General features: G+C 36.5%; 1 protein-coding gene across 7 annotated transcripts in view; it reads left to right on the top strand.

Moving 5' to 3' along the window:
* COL12A1 (collagen type XII alpha 1 chain) overlaps positions 1-20,616 on the top strand; it is a 145,920-nt gene that overhangs the window by 10,523 nt on the left and 114,781 nt on the right. For 6 of the 7 annotated variants that reach the window (XM_007426960.3, XM_007426961.3, XM_007426962.3 and 3 more), the window contains exons 2-9: positions 1,128-1,238; positions 11,716-11,832; positions 13,291-13,434; positions 13,995-14,054; positions 15,331-15,594; positions 15,750-15,914; positions 16,727-16,900; positions 19,134-19,424. In XM_007426960.3, coding sequence (XP_007427022.2) covers positions 1,163-1,238; positions 11,716-11,832; positions 13,291-13,434; positions 13,995-14,054; positions 15,331-15,594; positions 15,750-15,914; positions 16,727-16,900; positions 19,134-19,424 — 1,291 coding nt within the window. In that variant the 5' untranslated portion in view covers positions 1,128-1,162. The remainder of the gene's footprint in view (positions 1-1,127; positions 1,239-11,715; positions 11,833-13,290; positions 13,435-13,994; positions 14,055-15,330; positions 15,595-15,749; positions 15,915-16,726; positions 16,901-19,133; positions 19,425-20,616) is intronic. The other variant, XM_088137797.1, reaches the window with a different exon arrangement.

Below are 20,616 nucleotides of genomic sequence, written 5' to 3'. Positions count from 1 at the left end.
AGCTTAAAAGCAGTTAACAAGCAATTTCCAAAAATGATTAGAAAAGAAAGTATGTGAACTTAATGTCCTTTCAAAGGTGCCAACCATGGTTTGAGCAAGATGTCTATTCCATCATCTCCCAGAGGTCTAAACCCGGAGACTGCTGTCGTGTGGTCTCCTCGTGAGGAGCAATTGTCTGGAGCACTTGTGGGCAATCTCAAGTCCTCTCCTTGTCCAGAGAGAAATTACGTAGAGCCAGTCTACTTGCTGACTCTTCATTCCACCATAGTCATTGGCTCCACTTTTAATGGAGCCATCTTTAGTTCACCATTTCTTCACTGGAAGTCCATTTACTGACCACAATTGGGACTGGGAGCTCTGTCGCTAAGCGACACAGTAGTAAAGTGAAATGTCACGTGACTGAACCAACTTACAATGTCAGTTCCAGATGCAGTCATTAAGCATATCACCTGTGGTCATTAAGTGCAACATCATGTGATTGCGATTTGCGACTTCCTACTGGCTTCCCCACTGATTCTGCTTGTTGGAAGCTGGCTGTGAAGGTTGTAAATGGTGATCACATGACTGTGGGATGCTGTGACCATTGTAAATGTGCACTGATTGATAAGCACCCAAATCGCAATCACATGACTGCAGGGATGCTATGATGGCCGCAACTTTGAGGACTGGTTGTAAATCTCCTTTTTCAGTGCTGTTGTAACTTCAAACAGTCACTGAACGAGTGGTTGATAAGCAAGAACTACTTGTATACCTATATTTTTTTCCTTTTATTCCTAGATCCAGAGTAGCAAGCAGTGATGAGTTTTGGAGTTTGGAGAGGGTGGGATAGCTCCTAGTCAAAAAATACTGACTTGGTGCAAAATGTGTTGGCGGGGAAAAATGGTTTCTACTTAAAAGGGAAGTTGACTATGGTAAACAAAGGGATCTAAAACAGTCTTTTCTAGCCTGGTATCCTCCAGTACAGTAGGTGGGAATGAAGGAGATTCTACTAGTCTGGAGTGCACAAATTGGAGAAAGCTGATCTCGAACTTTCCTTCCCTCCTTGCCATATGACTTCCTCTCCATTCCATCTGCTTTAAAAAACCCATGGTATTGAGTCTCTATTTTTTTTCTTTTCCTATTTTTAGAATTATTCATGTGGTTGTGATCCAAAACAGCAGCAATGAAGATAAGGCTCCGTGCAGCAGCTGTCGCAGCCATATGTGCAGCTGTCCTCCTTTGTTCAATTGAAGCTGAAGGTAAATAATTCTGTCCTTTATTCCATGAAAGTGATGGTGCAGAATTAAACAAGGCAACAGTTGCTCTCTGAGCGTAACTGTTGTTTCGTATCCGCTTCTCTCTGTGTTCTCTTTCTTTCTGTAGTTTGTTTATTTCCATAGAGCAACTCCGGCAGAGTAGCTCTTCTCTTTTCCCTGTTTTGTGGTCTTTCTGGTGTGCTGTCCACACTAGATGTCAGTTGCAATCAGGAGCTGGCCTTCGCCCTCCACTGCTCTTCTTTTTCTCTCTCCCTTTCTTTTGAAGAGTGATCAAGGAGAAGGAAGATTCCTGTGCCAACTTGAAACTTCTCCTTAGTAACAGGAGAAGCCCTGAAGCCCTTGTCCACACCCTCTCATTGCTTAATTGCTTTTCTTTGTACTGCAAATATATACAAGATACATGTGTCTGCTCTTAAAAAAAAAATTATTTTGACGCGTTTATAAAATAAAGCACTCCAACAAAATCTGGCTGCCTGTGTGTTTTGTTTGGAATGGAAGGGGAGGGGAGGAAAGCCCTCTTCTTGGTGAGTCAGTTCATCTGGGACAAAGCAGGGAGAGAGCAACCCCTGGCTCCTGTTCTGGGAGCGAGACCTTGGTCCCTGCGGACACTCAAAACTTTCCTGCCTTTGCTCCCACACAGACTGAGTCTCATCCAGTGTACTGGGTTAACCATTTGGAAACACTGTACAATAAATTTGTGATTTTTCTCTCTCTTTTAATCTCGCAAATTAAATATACTTTCTCACCTACCTCAACTGCAATGCCTCCTCCCTCCTATCAATTTGCTACTTAAACATATGCCCTACAAAATCATCCCTAGTTGGAGAAGTAGTGGCAAAACAGGGACATTCTGTTACTTCAACTACTCTCCAACCATCTCTTTCGTCCACTCAAGCTATTCCTTGAGAATGTTGGGTTGCCAAATTTGGCACTGCCCTGCACTGCCCTTTTTGCACATGACAACAAATAATCTTGCAATTTGAGTGGAGGTCTTGATTTGTGTTGTATAAGAATTCTTATATATTGGGGAAATAGTGCTCCTAATTAACAGAGGGTAGGAAATAATTTATTCTTGCTGTTTTATCCATGGGGAGGCAGTAATTAGCTCATATTTTTACAGAGTGATAGAAAATATTTTTATCCAGTATCGGTCCTTCTATTGTTGGCCTTCTTTTCATCATCTCTTAATTTTGGAAATCAACCCTTGTGTCTAGTCCTGTTTGCCATATCATTCCCATTATTTTATCTAAGAATTTGCTACCTAAATTTCCCACCTTTTTTCCCTTTACAATCAGATTTTTTATTGCAAGCAGGTATATTCTTTTTTGGGGAGTGTGCATATTTATTAAGTATTAGATTCCTTAATAGTGCTGTATACATTATTGTACACTTAACATTTTAAGGATGGGGCAGTAGCATTCAGCATATTTCAGAGCATCTAAAAAATATCATTTGGTACCATAGCTCCCTAGAGTTGTCTTCATTAGTATATTGGAAGAGTTTGCAGAATTTAGTCCTGACATTGGTTCAAAGGCAGTGTTTTCATTTGCTTGTTTTAAATGCCGAATAGCCTCAGTCCACTGTTCATCTGTAACCTAATAATTTAAATTCCTTCCTTGTGTTTCTGTGATAACAAATAAGTTATTGAAGAACAGGTACCCCCAAGCTGCATGAACATCCGTACTGTTCAAAATGTCAAATGAATTGTCAGTTTCATTGGAAAGAAGAATATGAATTAGCATATGTAAATTAGAGAAACGTTCCCCATCCTGTTGCTCTTCAACTCTGGGCAGGAACCAAATTGAATATGCTGGTTTGAGAGATACAAATCTCATTAAAAGATACCATTTTGGGCAATCCTTTTATCACACAAAAAGCAATAAAGTAGTATAAGCTTTCAGGTTTTCCTGAATCTCCATCAGGCTAAAAGGCAGAAAAAATAGGAAATGAGAGAAAGAGAGAAAAAAAGAATGAATAAGAATTAGGCTACGTGTTGTAGTGTTTAGATCTAATTTCAAAATCCGAATTTCAGATTGAATGAAAACACTGCATTATCAAGTTAAATCTAAGATCCTAGGGCAAACATGGAATGGGAATGCCTCCCATTTTTACAAGTACTGTATAAAGTATTTCTGTTACTTAGATCTATCTCCACTCTTAAATGAAATACTTGGTTTCCTAGTTAGGGAAAGAGTAGCAGCAAAGATCTAACCTGATGAAACAAAATATGGTGAATTCCAAAAGTGTGATATTTTAGTTAGTTCTTAGAAAATTATTTTATAGTTTTTGTAGTGTGAATTTTTAGGTTTTTTTTAAAAAAAATTGATCAATATGTGCACTTTTGCTTTTTATTTCTCACATATAAGTTGTTTTTGAAAGAGTTTTTTGGTAATCTGGGTTACAGAATTTTATTTATTAAACAAATTTATATACCTGCCTATCTAATGGAACTCTGGGTGGTGAAGATCAAAGCAAAGCAACAAAATAAGTTGAAAGAATCAAGTCAAGGCCCACGTACAAACTCCCTAACCATAAAATAAATGTGCACGTGCTGGGGTTCATTAACATCCCAGCCCCAATGCTTGGGGAGTCAGGTATTCAAGGCATTCTGGAAAGCCACCAGGGTTAGGGTCGTCAAATCTCAGGGTAGAAGTTGTTCTGCACAGTAAGGCAGGCACCATGACAGAGAAGGCGCACTTCCTAGGCATCCCACAAGCCCGGTGGAATTCCACAAAGTAGTAGCCCCCACTATTAACACTGACTGAAATCATCTACCTTGGAAGAAGGAGGAGAACCATTGAAGAATCATGCTCCCCTATTCCCAACCCCTCAGCTGGTCCATCAATCAATACCATAATCAATAGTATTGAAAGTCAGTGGGCCAGTACAGATACACTAGCCCAATCCTGGGCCCACCAGAGGTCATCTACAAGTGCAATCAATGCCTTCTCAGTACTATAACCCAGCCTGAAACTGGGACAGGCCCATCTAATCTGTTTCCTTCTCAGTTCAACTATGATTTCACCAAGTATGCTGCTATGCAACCTTGTATCCATTTGAAAGTAGTTTGGGACTCTGTGATCACATAATAATAGCTATGTTATAAAGCCGAGTTAATTTGTTTCTACCTCAGCTGCACTATATTTCCTGCTGTAATGAAGCTAGTCTTTTCTTCGCAACACTGGGACACTCTGAGACTCATTGGAGCCCCCTTTCCTCATTTATGGGAATTCTTGTCTCACTATGCCACTGCTAATTCACTCCATTACCATGGAGAGTGGTATGAAAGTGTCTTGAACATGGGGAAGCCCACACCATAATCCCTATCCACATATCCTCTTAACTGACTGACATACTTGTAGTTGATTTTAACTTGTGGCCACATTTCTCAAATTGCTGCCTGCAGAAGTTGACAGGACTTGTATTTTTTTTTTTTTGTTTTTTGTTTTGCAGGCAGGCTTGATCTCATCAATCCTTTCCAAATTCTTGCTAGCTTCTGTTTTTATTATACGTTCCAACAAAACCAAAAAGCAAAACCAACCTTGGGATTCCACAGATGCTATAGGCATTTGAATTTTTTCTCTGTGGAGATAACTCTCTCTGGTACAGATTTAAATGAAAGATTGCAGAGCAGTTTCTTTGCCTGCTGCTTTCTCAGAGGAGACATTTAAACTGAATGGGCGAGAAGAATGTGCCCTGTAAATGTCATTTCTTTTTCAGATATGTTTTTTAAAATGGCTCAGATTGGGTTACTAAACCCATTAGGTTAGGTATCATTTCTAAAATAGTTTAAAAGAGTCACCCTTCTGTTCTATTGATCCTGATGCAGAGCCAGCTCTGGGTTCTGCAAAGGAGTCTAAGGAGCCTTTGGTACCATCTCTGCTGGAGATGGGAATCTGGGGATTGGGAATACTAATTACCTAGCATTGAAAAGGGAATAATAGCACTATCTCTCAAGCCCTCCTAAGACCATGTGAAGAAAAGAAAAAAGAAAAAAAACATTTTCTTAGTTCTTAATTAAATAGTCTCCAGGATACCAATTGCATTTTCATTTTGGCAATACCTTCCTGCTGCTGTTATTCAAATCTTCCTTCCTTCCTGCCAATGACAGGAGTGTTATCTAGCTATTTCAGTCTGGGTTTTTTTCCTAGGATGGCCACTTCTCCCCCTAAGATGCCCACCACACTTAGAAAGGTGAAGGATCAAGGGCAAAGCCCTGCTGATGGCACCTGGCAATGTCAGCCCAGAAGCATTGGCTGGAACCACATACCAGATGCCTTCCCTACCGTCAGGGGCATTGAATGGGAAGAAGGTGAACTCTCCCACCATGGGAAATCATCTTTGAGCATGTTGGTTCTGCCGCACTCCCTCTGTGTGGCTTTTCCCAGTCTCCTTACTTAGGAACTGATAGTTGCTTAATTTAGATAATGACGATGGTCAAGAATGATTTCCAGGTCTGGCTTTAAGAATGGAGCTGGACGCTCACATGTGTGGGAGTTGAGCTGAAAGGGTCACTGGCTTGGAATCAGTAAACAAACGAAGGACCCCCCCCCAAAAAAAAAACAGAAACATATTGGCCTTTTCCTCAACGTGTCACATATTGTTTGGGGAATAACTACAAATATGGCTTCTGACAATTAGTTTTCAACTATTATTCTTGCTCAGTATCTTCTTTGATAGGATGTGGTAGGCATACATTACTAGATCATGGTTGTGCTTTGAAGGATGCTATTAAGAACTATAAACATAAATATTACAGTGCTGAAAACACTTTTTAAAGCCCTGCAGACTGACTGGGATGGGCTTCAAAATGGTGTCTTGCTCAGGATTTCATACAACTTAGGCTGATTCTGATCATTTCCCCCAGTGACCTCCTCTCAATTTCCTTTTCATGGGCTAAGCGGGCCCAAATTCAGGCTAATTAGTTAACCTGTAGAACTCAATGAGAACAATTGACAAGCACTATTTGTTAATTTCTACATGGGAAGTCACCAAAAGTTGAGCTCACCTTAGAGGAAACTTCATTTTAATTACTGCTCCTCTCTGTATAACTCATTTTCTTTAGTTACATAGTCTCAAGCCATATTCATTGTTTCTTAATCACACTGAAGTTCTAATGCTAGTCTGTAGGGAAAAAAACCTGTGCACTGATACAGCTACTGTATATTTGAGCTATATCAATTTAGACTGCAGGTAAGCAGCTTACAGGGCTAGTCCACCAACCTCTTCTACCCCCATAAATAAATAAATAAATAAATAAATAGGTAAAACCAAATGTCTATACCAATGTTTCTCAACCTTGGCAACTTTCTAGGAGTTGGCAGATTCTAGAGTTGAAGTCCACGCATCTTAGAGTTGCCAAGGTTGAGAAAAACTGATCTATACCCAAATCTAGCTTCTCATTGATGTCTTTGATTCCTATGCATGGGGAGATGATATTTCCCTTATGTGGAACATTGGCATGTGCCATTTTATAGAAAATATGAAGAAATCCAACTCAGAAATTGATTTATTATTTAGTGTAAGGAATAAAGATAACCAAGAGACCAAAGATCAGCTGTTTCTAGGTGTTATTTCATTGTGATTGCAATGAAATATAGAAAAGGAATAGGATGACAGCTACTGGCTTTGCCACCACAGTCACATATGGCCCCTGTCTGGAGAGAGGAGAAAGTTTGAAGACCAGAGGGAATCTGTTTTATGCTCCTAGTGGTTCAGAATCCTGATTGGGTTGAGGATTGAGCTAAAGAGGGCTGAAGAATGATAAGAATAAGTTTGACCTCTCTTTCAACTTGCCTACATGCCAGTCAAACCAGTAGAACAGGTACTCAGCACTGGTAACTATTTTTTAAAATAAATAGTCTTATGAAGAATTTAGCAAAGGTATTCTTTTTAGTTTTACAAATTAAACTTTACTATGCTGTAATCATCTTTCTCTGTGTCTGTTTAAAGTAGGTGTTTTCTTTTTACATTTTTCTATATATTAAATCATGTTCCAAATTGTTCTCTGTCTTTTGAATTACTGCTGTTCCATCCTCATTTCTCATATTTCATTTGTAAAATATTTGGTTATAATATATCATAATCTTGGTGCCACTGCCGTATCTCTTGTTTTGTCTGGTCTTAGTCCCAGATACTGGGAAGAAAAATCTGGTAACTTTCCCAAAAGAGCACTATTATGAATTACGCGTCCATCTTTATTGGCTGTTTCCTCCCTTACGATGTAATACATTCTTTATGATCTCTAATTTCCAAATATCTAATTTGATTGTACATTTTGCCATTTATGACTGCAGGACTTTAGGTCTTGGTCTAGTAAGGTCATTTTGTTTCTTTTCTTTGAGTAGTTTCATTAGTTTTCATGAAATGTCTGGAAGGATGACATCTTTTAGGCCGAAGCAATTATAATAAATCCACATCTAAACAAGTATCTTTGTTTTATGTCCCACTGATTTTCATGGAACTACCTCCTGAAACTCCTTTATGAATGGTGGTCAGGTTTTTTTCTTCTACTTTTATTTTTTTAAAAATGAGGAGGGGGACAGTCTTCAAGGGTCACCCCAGTCACGGCATTTAGGTTTGCTTTTTCTCCACTTAATATGGGTTTCCCTTACAATAGCTTACATTTCAAATTTAAATATACTGAAAAATGACCCAGAAACCAGCAATAGATATGGACATATCCAATCTACATATCCTGCCTGAGTGACATATTCTATTTATTTTAAATTTAAGTTAGAAGCAATAAAATATATTTTAAAATGTATGGGAGTATTATAGTCCCATATAAAATGAAATGCTAAGAAATAGCAGAATTAACACACATACACAAGACAATGAGCCCAGTCCACTGAATTTTGTGTTACAGGAACAGAACTTGTAATTTGAGTCTAGTCTCCTTTTGTATTATTTTTGAACCTCACTGTTTACTTTGCACAGACCATATTATAGAACAACTGTTAACATCTATTAAATTAAATGTTAAATCTGTTAACATCTTATTCAACTGTATTTATTAATCAAAATAATTGCAGATAGGCAATCTAAAAAAATGGAATGCATTTTCTTTTTAGTTCTAATAAAACAATTGTCTGAACAGGTTACATAATAACTATTAGGTCTTTTAGTTTGGCTGAAATGGTAATAGGTGGAGGAAGATAATTAATACACCTTAATTAATATATATCCATATTTTTACTTTGTGCTGCAATATTCTGGGTACTATATGGGACGATCTATTAGGAGATTCAGAAATCCTCTTCTGGGCTGTTAAACAACATATTTTATGTAGATACCTGAGAAGAAAATGCATGCATACTCTGAAGAGTACAGATAAATAATAAAATCGGCTCTCAAACAAAATGTATATATATGCAGTATATTCCTTTTCTCCAAGATTGTGGTAAAATTTAGCTTTCGTTGTTGAGCTTCAATTGCTTGAAAGTCTCATGGCAGTGAGAATAATATAATCAAAATGGGGGCTTACTATACCACATTTTAGAGCAAGTTTTGTTTTCCTCCTCTATTCTGAAAACAGCTTTCTTTAATCACCGTGTTATTGTGATTACTGAAACAGGCTAAGATCCAAAGAATTAGTTTATGCATAACCAAGGGCTTGTGCATGCTTAGTGGGATTTTCACAACTTTTTTCTTCACACATAAAAAGTGTCCATGCCCTGTCAGAGAAATTTGCTTTATAAACATCTAGTTTAAAAAGCAGTTTGCTGCAGTGCATAAGCAAAGTTGTTTCAGAAGGAAAATCCCCAAAGTCTTCTTGGACCACCAAATAAGGTGCATGGTTCTTTGGATCCAGGACATACATTCTAAAGCTGCCCTGTTAGAGGAAAACAATAGGCACTTAATTCAGTGGGAGTGAAGTCAGAAAAAGACTAGGCTAAACAGAAAAAGCTTCAATCTTCTGCATGCTTAGCTTAGAAGTAAGCCACACTTGATTCAATGATGGCCTTCCGTTTACTTTGAACGTGGCACAGGTAGAATTCGATTGTGGTGGAAATGGGTAGTGTCATATCTAGCAACCTGACATACATTTCTTATGGACTTCTATGGAAAAAAAAAAGAAGTTGCATCTTTTCATTTATAACAGATAACCCGATAATTTCATACAAGATAGAAGTAACATTCATGATGAAATGCTAAGTGTCACATTTGAGTTTTTGTAAATCAGATTACAGATTTTTAAAATGTTGAAGACTTTTCCCCACAGTTAGCCTTTTCAGTTTATCTGGAATCCGGTCATTGGATCTCATCAAGCTGGGCTGCTGCTGTCCTTCAGCAGTTACAGCCTAAGGCCTCTGCTGCTTCAGGTCAAATTACCTTCAAGGTTGGTGGTGCTATTTTTTCCCATGTACTCATTTTTTTTTTAAAAAAGAGCATGCTCAGGTCAGTTGTCTCTGCCTTTGCATTAAATTTGTCCTGAGCCATTGCTTTGGAAAGAATATTTTATAATGGTATTCTTTAAAATGTTAATGCTATTATTAACATGTGTTGCATGAATTAGATGCTACCTAACTGATTTTTTTTTTATGGCATTAGTATGAGTGTCTTAAGTAGAATGAAGAATCAATTGTGCACGCAGATTAATATTCTAATCTCACTGCCTGTGTATGGACAATAAGAGAAAAATAACATTTGTTCTTGTACTACTATTACTTGTGGTAGCAATGACACCAAGCCATATTATCCTGTTTCATTGGAAATGGCCATACATTAAGAAGCAGACAGTATTTTTAAAATCCTCAAGTTGCTGACTCACAAGTGCATTAAACTTTTATTTAGGTTTTAAAGGGTTAATCACTTGCAAAGCACAGTACAGTAATACAGTGCCCTTACAATCAGCAGAGCTATATTAATGTGATTGTCATTGTAGCATATTTAACATTTATTTATTGATTTCTAATTAGTCCACTCTTAAATATTTTTTTTTAATCTTTAATTACGCAAAAGTGGACATCTTTCAAGAAAACCCTAATAGGTGGTTTCCAGTGTTTGCCAATCAATCAGAAGTGTCAAGGAAAGTATGGCTGAATCTCATATTCCTTTATTAAACCTTGTGTATAGTAGTTAAATCTTATCTATTTATAGTACGCATACCATGCACTGACAGTGAATCAGTACAGTACTGCATGACTTTGCATGACTGATTTAACATGAGAATATCATTATAAAATATTATTATGTAATGTCTTTGCGCAATGATCCTTGTACATGGAGGCTTTTGCCCACTATGGAAGCTAAATTAAAATAATAAAAATGACTTTCATATATCTATATCTATATATAATCTATCTATATATATATATATCTATATACCTATATATCTATATCTATATGTATATATAGATATACATGCATGATGCTGTGAGATAGCATATGTAAACTCTTTCTGTACTATGTTCAGTTCATTTTCTTGCTGGTCCCCACAGATTGATACACAGTAATTTGTTTGGATCACTGATGCTTTTTTCCTTGTTTTCCTCTCTACATTCTGTAAATAAATGTCTATAAGTAGATCTTGATGTTGTCTTTCCATAATTAACAATCGTTGTGTGAAATACCATACTGGCATTTTGTGTTAAAATGCCATTTCTTAGTATGGGTACACCTGCTACACAGGGAACATGAAAATGCTAAGTAAGGATGGTTTACACCACAGGATTAGTACCGCAGAGTGGTGTAAACAGTCAGAAAACTTGGTTTTGCATACAACACTTACTCAAATGTGACAGAAAATAATCAATAATTTCTTAGTAACGTCTTATTTCCCATTTTATGTATTAGCAGCATATACAAGATAAGCTACTTAGGTGGCTTTTTGGAAATAAGGGGTTAATTTAGGTATGATGTAAACTGAGCAAAGACCCACTTAAATCTTACTGCATTTCCCATAATACATTTTTCTCTGCATAATACACATAAAGATTCAGTGAAATACAAATATGCAGAGATCATTTTCAAAGAGTAATATATTTTCTGACACTTTACTGAAAGGGATTTTATGTTATTTTCAAATGATCTCATGGTGTTATAAGCAGGTTGTGATTTGGCATGCTTTTATGAGTTGCATCCAGCATGTTAAGAACATTCTTTTAATCGTGCTGTGAAACGTTTGCACATGTGATTATTATCTGTGAACTCATTGTACATGTATTGAAATGTGTTTTCTATTGTGCTTGATTTTGCTAGCCATTCTTGAATGACTTGGCAATTCAAGAAACAAATGTTCTGTGCTGTCCTCTGTAATGCATATTCTCTTCGATATGTTTTGTCATGTTCATCAGCTTGCAATCTCCCTTCGCCAACAGCATACCTTTATATGTGTTGGAAACAAATTTATGCAAAGACATGTCTTAGCAAGCTTTGCTTGATATATTTTAAAATTATCATGAAATTAATTTCTTCATCATTTAAACATCGTTTGCTTGATATAAATCTTTTGCAGTTAATCCACCTTCAGACTTGAAATTTAAAATTATAAATGAAAATACTGTTCAAATGTCATGGGCAAGGCCATCTGATGCGATAGAAGGTTACAGGATAACTGTGAGCTCTGCAGCTGGTAAGTTTTAATATCCTTTTTTAGAAAAAAATCCTGCAGTTCTGAATTAATGTACTTTTGTTAAATTGTCTCTTTTTTCTAGTTGATTTTGAGTGTGGAGGATGTCTAAATACAGTATGAAAAAATTAGAAGGAACATCTTTAATTTGTTGAAAATTGTATCTGAAAATTATATCGCAACTTTATTCATGTCTAGGCAGCAGAAAAATGCTCTGAGTTTAGTGGCTTTTAGTAAGCATTAATGGAATTGTAGTCTTAATTGATTAAGATTCAGAAGTGACTTCACCAAGCTGAAATTTTGTCAACATGAAAAAACTTGTTTAACCTCTGCCCCTTATGTACTTGCATCTGACATCATGATGCAAGTATGAAAGGAATGGCTTTTCTATCACAATGCATGTTTTATCATGTGTACCCTTGCAGATATTTATTGCATTTTTGTATTGTCTTATCTTTGATTGCTAAGGCAGCTTCAGTGGGGGCTTTCCCTAATTGTATCCACATGACAAAAACCAGTGAGCTCTGTAGCCGAGTAGGAACTTGAACCTGAATCACCCGAGTTTAAATCCAGCACTATAACTATTATACTACAATGTCTGTAATGCATAGTACTATATGAAAAAACCCCCTACCATGGGTTGTAATAACCTGTGAGGCATTTTTTGGGAACATTTCCCCCTCTTTTTTTAACCTCCTCTATCCTCTATTAATTCCTTTTTCAAACTGTTTAAATGGCCTTATTTTTCTTGCATGTTAATAACTCCCTTCTTTTTTTTCACATCTGCCTAAGTAACTAGTAACAACAATATATTTAGTGGATGGAATGCTGGTTTTAGGCATCACTATGTTCTAATTTGGTTTGTTTGGCTTTGGCTAAACGTATTGTGTGAACCCAGCCATTCTATTTTGTAAACCATATATAATGTATTCTGTGAACCCGGCTAATTCTGGTTTATTCAGTATGTGTATCAGATGTGTGAACCAGATCATGCTGTGTATTGTGGCAGTTGAATTCAAGGCCTAAATATGCTTGATCAATAGCCTCAGGATATTGTCATTTAATGAGGCATATTCTATAGGCAATTCTTTTTGCTGTTGTTTTTATTTTGTTTTACTGTTCAAGGTTCTTAAAGCTATGATTTAAAAAAAAAGATATTTCAGGACCTTAAAGACTTCCTAGTTTCCCCATGGAATTTAGCTTCTTTGCCCTAAGATATAATCATGGAGATAGGATAAGAACTTTACCTGAATGGCTACTTGCCAACATGAGAATAGTTTATCCATTTTTTGCAGAAAGATGCTCAAAGTATGTGCACCACAAACATGTTATTGCTAGCTCTTTCAGGAAATCAAATGTTCGTGAGTTTTTAACATTTGTTTCTTGATATGTAACTTTTGAATGATAAATGGTTAATATATAACTTAGAAATTCTGCTGTGTTCTATTTATGTAATTGCAGATGGACCAAGTAGAGAATTTACCTTAGCACGTACAGCTACCCAAACTTTGTTAACGGACCTCATACCTGATACTGAATATGTTGTAACAATAAGTTCATATAATAATGTAGAAGAAAGTATGCCTGTCTCTGGACAACTTACAAGTAAGTCTGCATAATTAACCCAGATGTAGCTTGGAATATAGTTATAATACTGCTACAAAGATATATTTGTATATGTAGAGGTTTGGCTTCTATCTTTTAAGGTTGGACTTAATTTGTTTTAATTAGCAAATAAATATGCTGAATGTAGATTTCAAAAATCAGCAATAATTCCTTTCCATGTGATGATGATGATAGTAGTAGTAGTATTTGTATATAATTTGAGGTTTTATTTAAACATTTTCTTCTCCCATTATACTTTCAGAGATCCATAGAAAGTAGTTTTCCACTTTAGAAAATTATTGCTTCCAATGAACTCATTACACAAATGGCATCATCAATATATTGTCTAAATTTCTTATGGCTTTAGAAGAGAGCTGGGTATTAAAAACAATGATCCAATTAAATATGACATGCCCCTGTTTGCCAACTCATTTCCCACCATAACAGGCTTGCAAATATATCCTGTAATGAGGAGAAAGTAGATGAATGAAAAGCAACCCTTAGATTCCTATAAGAAATGTTTTTGGTTCTTTATTAACCTGTCTCTTCTGTTGTTCTAGTTCAAACAGATGGCTTTGTAACAACTAGAGAAAAGAAGACTGAAGAAGTTCATTTGCAAAGTAAGTAATTTTGTTATGTTGCTACTGGTATATAATAAAACAAGGCATCTATTTCTAAGCCAGCATAGCCAAAAGCCAAACTGCCTAAGGATGCACAAATGTGTTTTGGCTCTTCACAATGCATCTTTACTGGCTGGGGAAAAAAAGCATATTTTTTTAAAGCCTGGCACCCTTTAGGTATGCTTTCTTTCAATTCCCATAATTCTCATTGTTCTGGCTGGGAAATCTAGGAGTTAAAGTCCAACAAATATGAAAGTACCACATTGGAAGAGAATGAAACAAAAGATCCCTTTCCATCTCATGTAAATCCTGCAGTATATAAAATTTATGTGTATCACCCTTTGGTTCATGGATTGTTCTTGATGGCCAAGGAAGTTAACTTTTATTTTATTAAAAGCTTTTGTTGCCCATGCTTTGGGCACTTTCAAATGTATTCTTTCCCTTTCTCCCTTACTTATTTTATCCTTTGATCCACCTATGTCCACACTATGAACAACAGTGAGACTTTTGCTTGGCTCAGGAGACATGCCAACCATTTGTAATTTGATTCAGAGGAACCCTTCTGTCAATGAACAGGCTGGAGCCTGATTCCAATTACAAAGGGTTAACAAATGTACCGCCTTTACCTTACTCATGTAATAAGAGACACATATGTGCATTATCCTGGGCATGGGGCAGGTGGTTTGCTTAAAACCCATGAGATACTGTTATTTTGTTGTTGATTAGGTTTGTTCTCTGCTTCCCTTTTGAGCTTGTACATTCATATCTTTTGATGTTTATTTCTGTATTGTGTTTTTTATGTCATGTAAGCTGCCCAAAGTCATTATTTCCCCTTATATTCAGTCCCCTGCACCCACTGAAAATTCTAGGACCCCCTTAAAGGGTTGGCTGCAAGAGGCAGGGGAAATTAGCTTCCTTTTTTGTGAGAGTGAATGTCCACTGGATTATTGGACCTTTTACATAAGTTGGAACGTATGCATATTGTTATCTAGCTATCTTCTATCTAGAGCCAGTTTGGTGTTGTGGTTAAAGCATCAGGCTAGAAAGTGGGAGACTGTGAGTTCTAGTCCTGCCTTAGGCACAAAGCCAGCTAGGTGACCTTAGCCCTAGGAAGCAAGCAAGGGCAAACCAAAAATCTTGCCAAACAAACAAACAAACAAACAAATATCTTCTAGCTATCTAATTCACACACATGGACCCCAAATAAATTATACATTTATAATGTATGGTTGCATATGTGAAGTGTAATTAATGGTTCTGTTCCATTATGTTTCAGAGTGTTCCATTAGTGCTGTTACAGATCTAGTTTTTCTTGTGGATGGCTCTTGGAGTGTGGGCAGAAATAACTTTAGATATATATTGGACTTCATCGTTACTCTTGTATCAGCTTTTGATATTGGAGAAGATAAGACAAGAGTTGGAATAGTCCAGTACAGTACTGATACAAGGACTGAATTCAATTTAAATCAGTATTTCAGAAAAAGGGATCTTATTGAGGCGATAAGAAGAATACCATATAAAGGAGGCAATACAATGACAGGTATGAACTTCCAGCTGATAATGTAGAAAGCCTGAATGATAATCAGATATCTGCCACTTTCTCTTTCTTGGTGGATGGTGCTCTCTTACATGATTTTATAATTTGATCTGAACATTAATGGTTAAAAAAAATCACAATTTATTTTGTAATTTTAGGGGAAGCTATTGATTATCTGATTCGAAATGCATTTATTGAGTCTGCTGGAGCAAGAAAAGGCTTTCCCAAAGTGGCAATTATCATTACGGATGGAAAGTCTCAGGATGAAGTAGAAATTCCTGCAAGAGAACTTCGTAGCACTGGAGTTGAAGTCTTTTCTTTGGGTATATTAAATTTTATATTGTTGCTGCTGCTGCTAATTTATTCACAGAGAAAAATTTAAAGCTGTGTAGTTGTTTGTTATATAAATGTACTTCCCCTATGCAAATTATAGGTGATTAGATTAGGTTCTTTAATTTAGTGGCAACATGCTTGTAGAATGCCAGCTATACCATAAATTGTTGTAATATTACTTCATAGAGATTAAAATAATCTCCAAATCACTTTTATTTTCTACAATTTCAATAACATCAACAAAAGTACAATGCTTTAAAATATTGCTTTGCTGAATAAATAGTATAAACTTGATTGTCCAAGATGCAAATAAATGTGTTTCTCTATGATTGCACTATTCTCTTGATCTGCCATGCAGATTTGCTATAATGCTGACACAATACAGTTCCATTGCTGCATGGCTGTGTATGTCCATGTACAATACAGAGAAGAACATGCTGTGTCTAACAATCTGCGTGCTGAAAGAGGGAGAGCAGTCAGAGGTCATTTCATCTCACAGTATAAATCACCACATAGTCAAACTGAGAAAAGAAGAGAAGTGGACATTCTCTTTCTATCTCAGTAATGACAGGTAGTTTGAAGTGTTGATGCAGAAGGCTTTCATTATGTCAAGAGTAATGTATGAAAAAGACAGAAGTGGGAAATGAAGCCAGGTTTCCTATCTCAGAATTCATTAGAAGTCATTGAAATGATTTGGATCTCCTACCACAATTAGCTATTTGAAATTCTCAAATACAAGAATGGTTATGTGCAGCATGATTGGACAAACTTGTTTAATGTTGTTATTGCTACCATTTTCCAGGAATCAAAGCTGCAGATGCCAAAGAGCTGAAGTTAATTGCATCCCAGCCCTCACTGAAGCATGTTTTTAATGTGGCCAACTTCGATGGCATTGTGGATATTCAGAATGAAATTGTCTCACAGGTGTGCTCAGGAGTTGATGAACAGTTGGGTGACTTGGTTAGCGGAGAAGAAGGTAAAACACTTTTTAAAGTCTCTCAGTAATTAACTTCATCCTTGGATAAATATGCAGCTGTAATAATGGGAAGGAAAAAGTCTCAGGTTCATTTCCTGACTGACATTTCTGGTTAACAAGACAATGGGGATTTGCTCTGCCATAAAGCCACTTTTGAAAGCTCAGTAACATACAGCTTGAGGCTTCAAGGCTGCCTGAAGTTCCTAAAATACATAAAGGTAGCCCCCAGAGTCACTTCAGAATTTAGTACCAATTGTAATTTTTAATAATACAGAAGGGGAAAATAATTAAATACAGTAAGAATAATCATATTACTTATTTTAATTTTAAATTAACTCAAATTAGTTTTTTGCCTTGACTAGTTTTGAAACTAGTTTATCATGCTCAGTGGTTGGTTGGTTTCTTCAGTTGACCTCTGACCATAGTGCCATTAAGCAAACCATCAATGAACCCAACCATACTGGACAATTTTTGTACTGTGTCCAGTCTTTCCTATTTAGGCTTTTGCACAACTTCATCTTGTGCTGTGGTTGTGCCTGTTCCCAGATTGGGAAGCACTGCTCATGGTAATTTAGTTGCCTTCTGAGTGGATTACTGCAATACTCTCTACACAGGGCTGCCCTTTAAGAACATCCAGAAGCTGTAATTGGTCCAGAATGTGGCAGCATGAGAGGTTATTAGTGCACTTCAGTACGCTAGTGTTATGTGTGTGCTCTGAGAATTGCACTGGCTCCTAGTATGTTTCCGGTACAATTCAAGGTGCTGATTGTTACCTAGAAAGACCTTCATGGCATGCGGCTGGGTTATTTTCAGGACTGCCTTTCTGATTATTTCTGCTTGTCCCATTAGGTCCGACAGAAGGGTTGTGCTCTAGATTTTGTCTGTTAAACAATGCTATCTACTGGGACCTTGGAAGTGTGTCTTTTCTGCTTCAATGCCTGCTCTCTAGAATATCATACCCCCCTGAGATTTGGTTGGCCCAAACTCTGCTGGCATTTCAGAAAGCTTTAAAAACATGATTGTTTTCCTGGGCATGGAAGGTTAACTGTCTGCGAGATTGATGTGTTATCTGCTGATGATTTATATTGTCCTCAATTGCCATTAGGTATATTGCTGCTTATTGTACATGAGTTTTTAACCTTATGGTAATTACCCAGAGTTGCTATTGCAAGATGAGTGGCCATATAAATTGATTAAATAAAAATAAAAAAAATAATAAAAAGCAAAGATTTATATTATTTCTCTTAATGTTCCAGAAGCTGCTTACAATGGAATTTTTTCCCCATAGAATATTTGGTGACTAGTTAGCTGCTTAAATATTGTGTTCTATTTTGTCTTGTATTTTGGCTGTGTTATTTATTATTGTTCTATATTGTTTACAATTTGGATGTAAATGATATTTATGATAGATGTTTTAATTTGCTGCATATCATATTGGATTGCTGTAAATTGCTATGAGTCCTTAAACAGAATAATCAATAAAGGAGAAAAGCAATTTATCCTGTAGCATAGAGATTGCTGTTAGCCAAATACGTTTATGTTGCTTAGTTATTATTGTATGATCCTTTGAATTCTGGCCTGTCAGCTAGCGAAAAAAGAAGAAAGAAGTCTGGATAAATATCACTGTTTCTCTGAAAATATCCAGTTGGAATACTGAGATTCATTTAAGATTTTTGTTTCTTTCTGGAATTTGTATCCTCAGTTTCCAACTCTATACTCATTTAGAAAGCTATGCAGCAGCAACTAAACATAATTATAAGGGGTTTCCTTCTAATTATGCAAAGAGGCCAGTGAGAACCTAATATTTTTACATTGCAATCCCATACATATCTGCTCAGAAGTAAGCCCCACTGTATTTAATTGAACTCTCATAAAGCCGTGTTAATGCATTCCTGTAGTCAAGATTATTTACTTGGGAATAACTTCCACTGAAGTCAGCATTGCTAACTTCTGAATAAATATAGAGAGATTTACTTCTTTTTCACTATCTGTGATGTTCCATTATCATTCCATGTGTATAGGACAGTAAATATTCATAACTCTGTCCACATTTATTAGTAACCTTCATTCAGCTCATAGATAAAGTCTATAATCAGGTTGTCTGGAAAAATGATATAATTTGCTTCAGTATTTACCCACAAGCTATTCTTTGGAGATGTGGGTAGTATATTTAGGCATTAATCTCTTTGCTCAAAAGGACATATTTACAGCTACAGTTTTGTTCATTTTACAGCTATAGAACCTCCTTCAAATCTGGAAGCTACACAGCCTTTATCGCGATCAATCAAAATCACTTGGGATCCATCTCCTAGTGACATAACTGGTTACAAGGTGGACGTTATACCAATGATACCTGATGCCAACCAATTCTCAGTGAACGTAGGACCTCAAACTACTGCTTTTAATATAAGAGATCTTTTAGCAGACACAGAATACCAAATTAATGTGTATGCCATGAAAGGACTGACTGCCAGTGAACCAGTGACTATAATGGAAAAAACACAGCCAGTAAAAGTTCGAACTGGTGAGTCATTGTCATTGAAATGATCTATTGTATGTCAATGGCTGAATCATATAAAACCAAAATGCTACAGTGAAAAATAGAACATTTTTTAAAATCTTGTTACTTGTATGTTTTTTTTGATAAGTGGATAGAAGCTTTTGAGATCCAACATTTTGAAATCCAGCATAAGTAATAAATCAAACCCTCTACACCATGGACGGACAACTCCATTCTTGGATAAAAGCACACATTCATTCTTGCATAGCAAGTTGAGGCTTACACCCAAACTGTTATGGTAGCAAGTAAAAAAAGTGTTTAGGGTCAAAAAGGATCAGTGTAAAAAATATTGAAGGTAAATTAATCTTTAATAAATTAATATATATATTATAATTAATTTATGGAATTGATTCCCACAAGAAGTAATGATGGTATTGGATTAAATAAAAAAGAATATACACAGATGGATAAAGAATAAATCAAGGCCCAACCTATATTTGAAGTAAGGATAAATACTGTCAGGAAACTTAGGGCTCTTTCTCACATCCCTCTAATTATGATGCAAATATATCCCCATAACTGGTTTTCTGTGCCATGTCCTCATGATGTTGCTTTCATCTCACCCAAGGTCACAGTTGGGGCAGCTTGAAGCTATCTTTAGCTGCTCTGTTTTTAAAAAGTCTTTCCCCTCCTAGCTGCACACTTCGCTGACAATGTGGTTACAAAGTCAGGGATTGGGATCTGCCCAGAACCTCTTGGCCATTTTAGCCTGCTGTAGGCACGCCATCTTTCTGCTGGTCACTGTGAACTGCCCTTGGTGATATCAGTTTGGGCTGTAAGAAAGACCCATGTGTGGGCCCCTTCTATACACAAATTTAAGACTCTTTTGAAAGCACTTTAATGGGGCTGATTGGCTGTTATCTCTGCCCCTTATTTTCCTCTAGCTACAGAACATCTCCTAGTCCAGTCTGATTTAGACTGGAAAGAAAGAAATAGAACCAAACAGAGTGTGGCAGAGACCCTTGTAGACAGAGAGATGGGGAGTTGACCAGTGAGTAACAGAAAACAAACACTGGACTCTCCAAAGATGTAGAGAACCTGCTGAAATTTGTTCCCCTAGTCCCTTGAGCATCCAGGGACAGGGGTTGTGAACAAAAGCAGACCCTTTAGAGTCTCAGCAGTCCAAACCAAGAACTCAAAATAATTCTCAAAATAA

This window comes from Python bivittatus, unplaced genomic scaffold, assembly GCF_059951505.1.
Source record: "Python bivittatus isolate LINGU-HERP-01145 unplaced genomic scaffold, Pbiv_v1 ctg000020_np1212, whole genome shotgun sequence".
NCBI lineage: Eukaryota > Metazoa > Chordata > Lepidosauria > Squamata > Pythonidae > Python > Python bivittatus.
The sequence above is the reverse complement of the archived record's forward strand: the minus strand, read 5'-3'. Positions and strand labels throughout refer to the sequence as shown.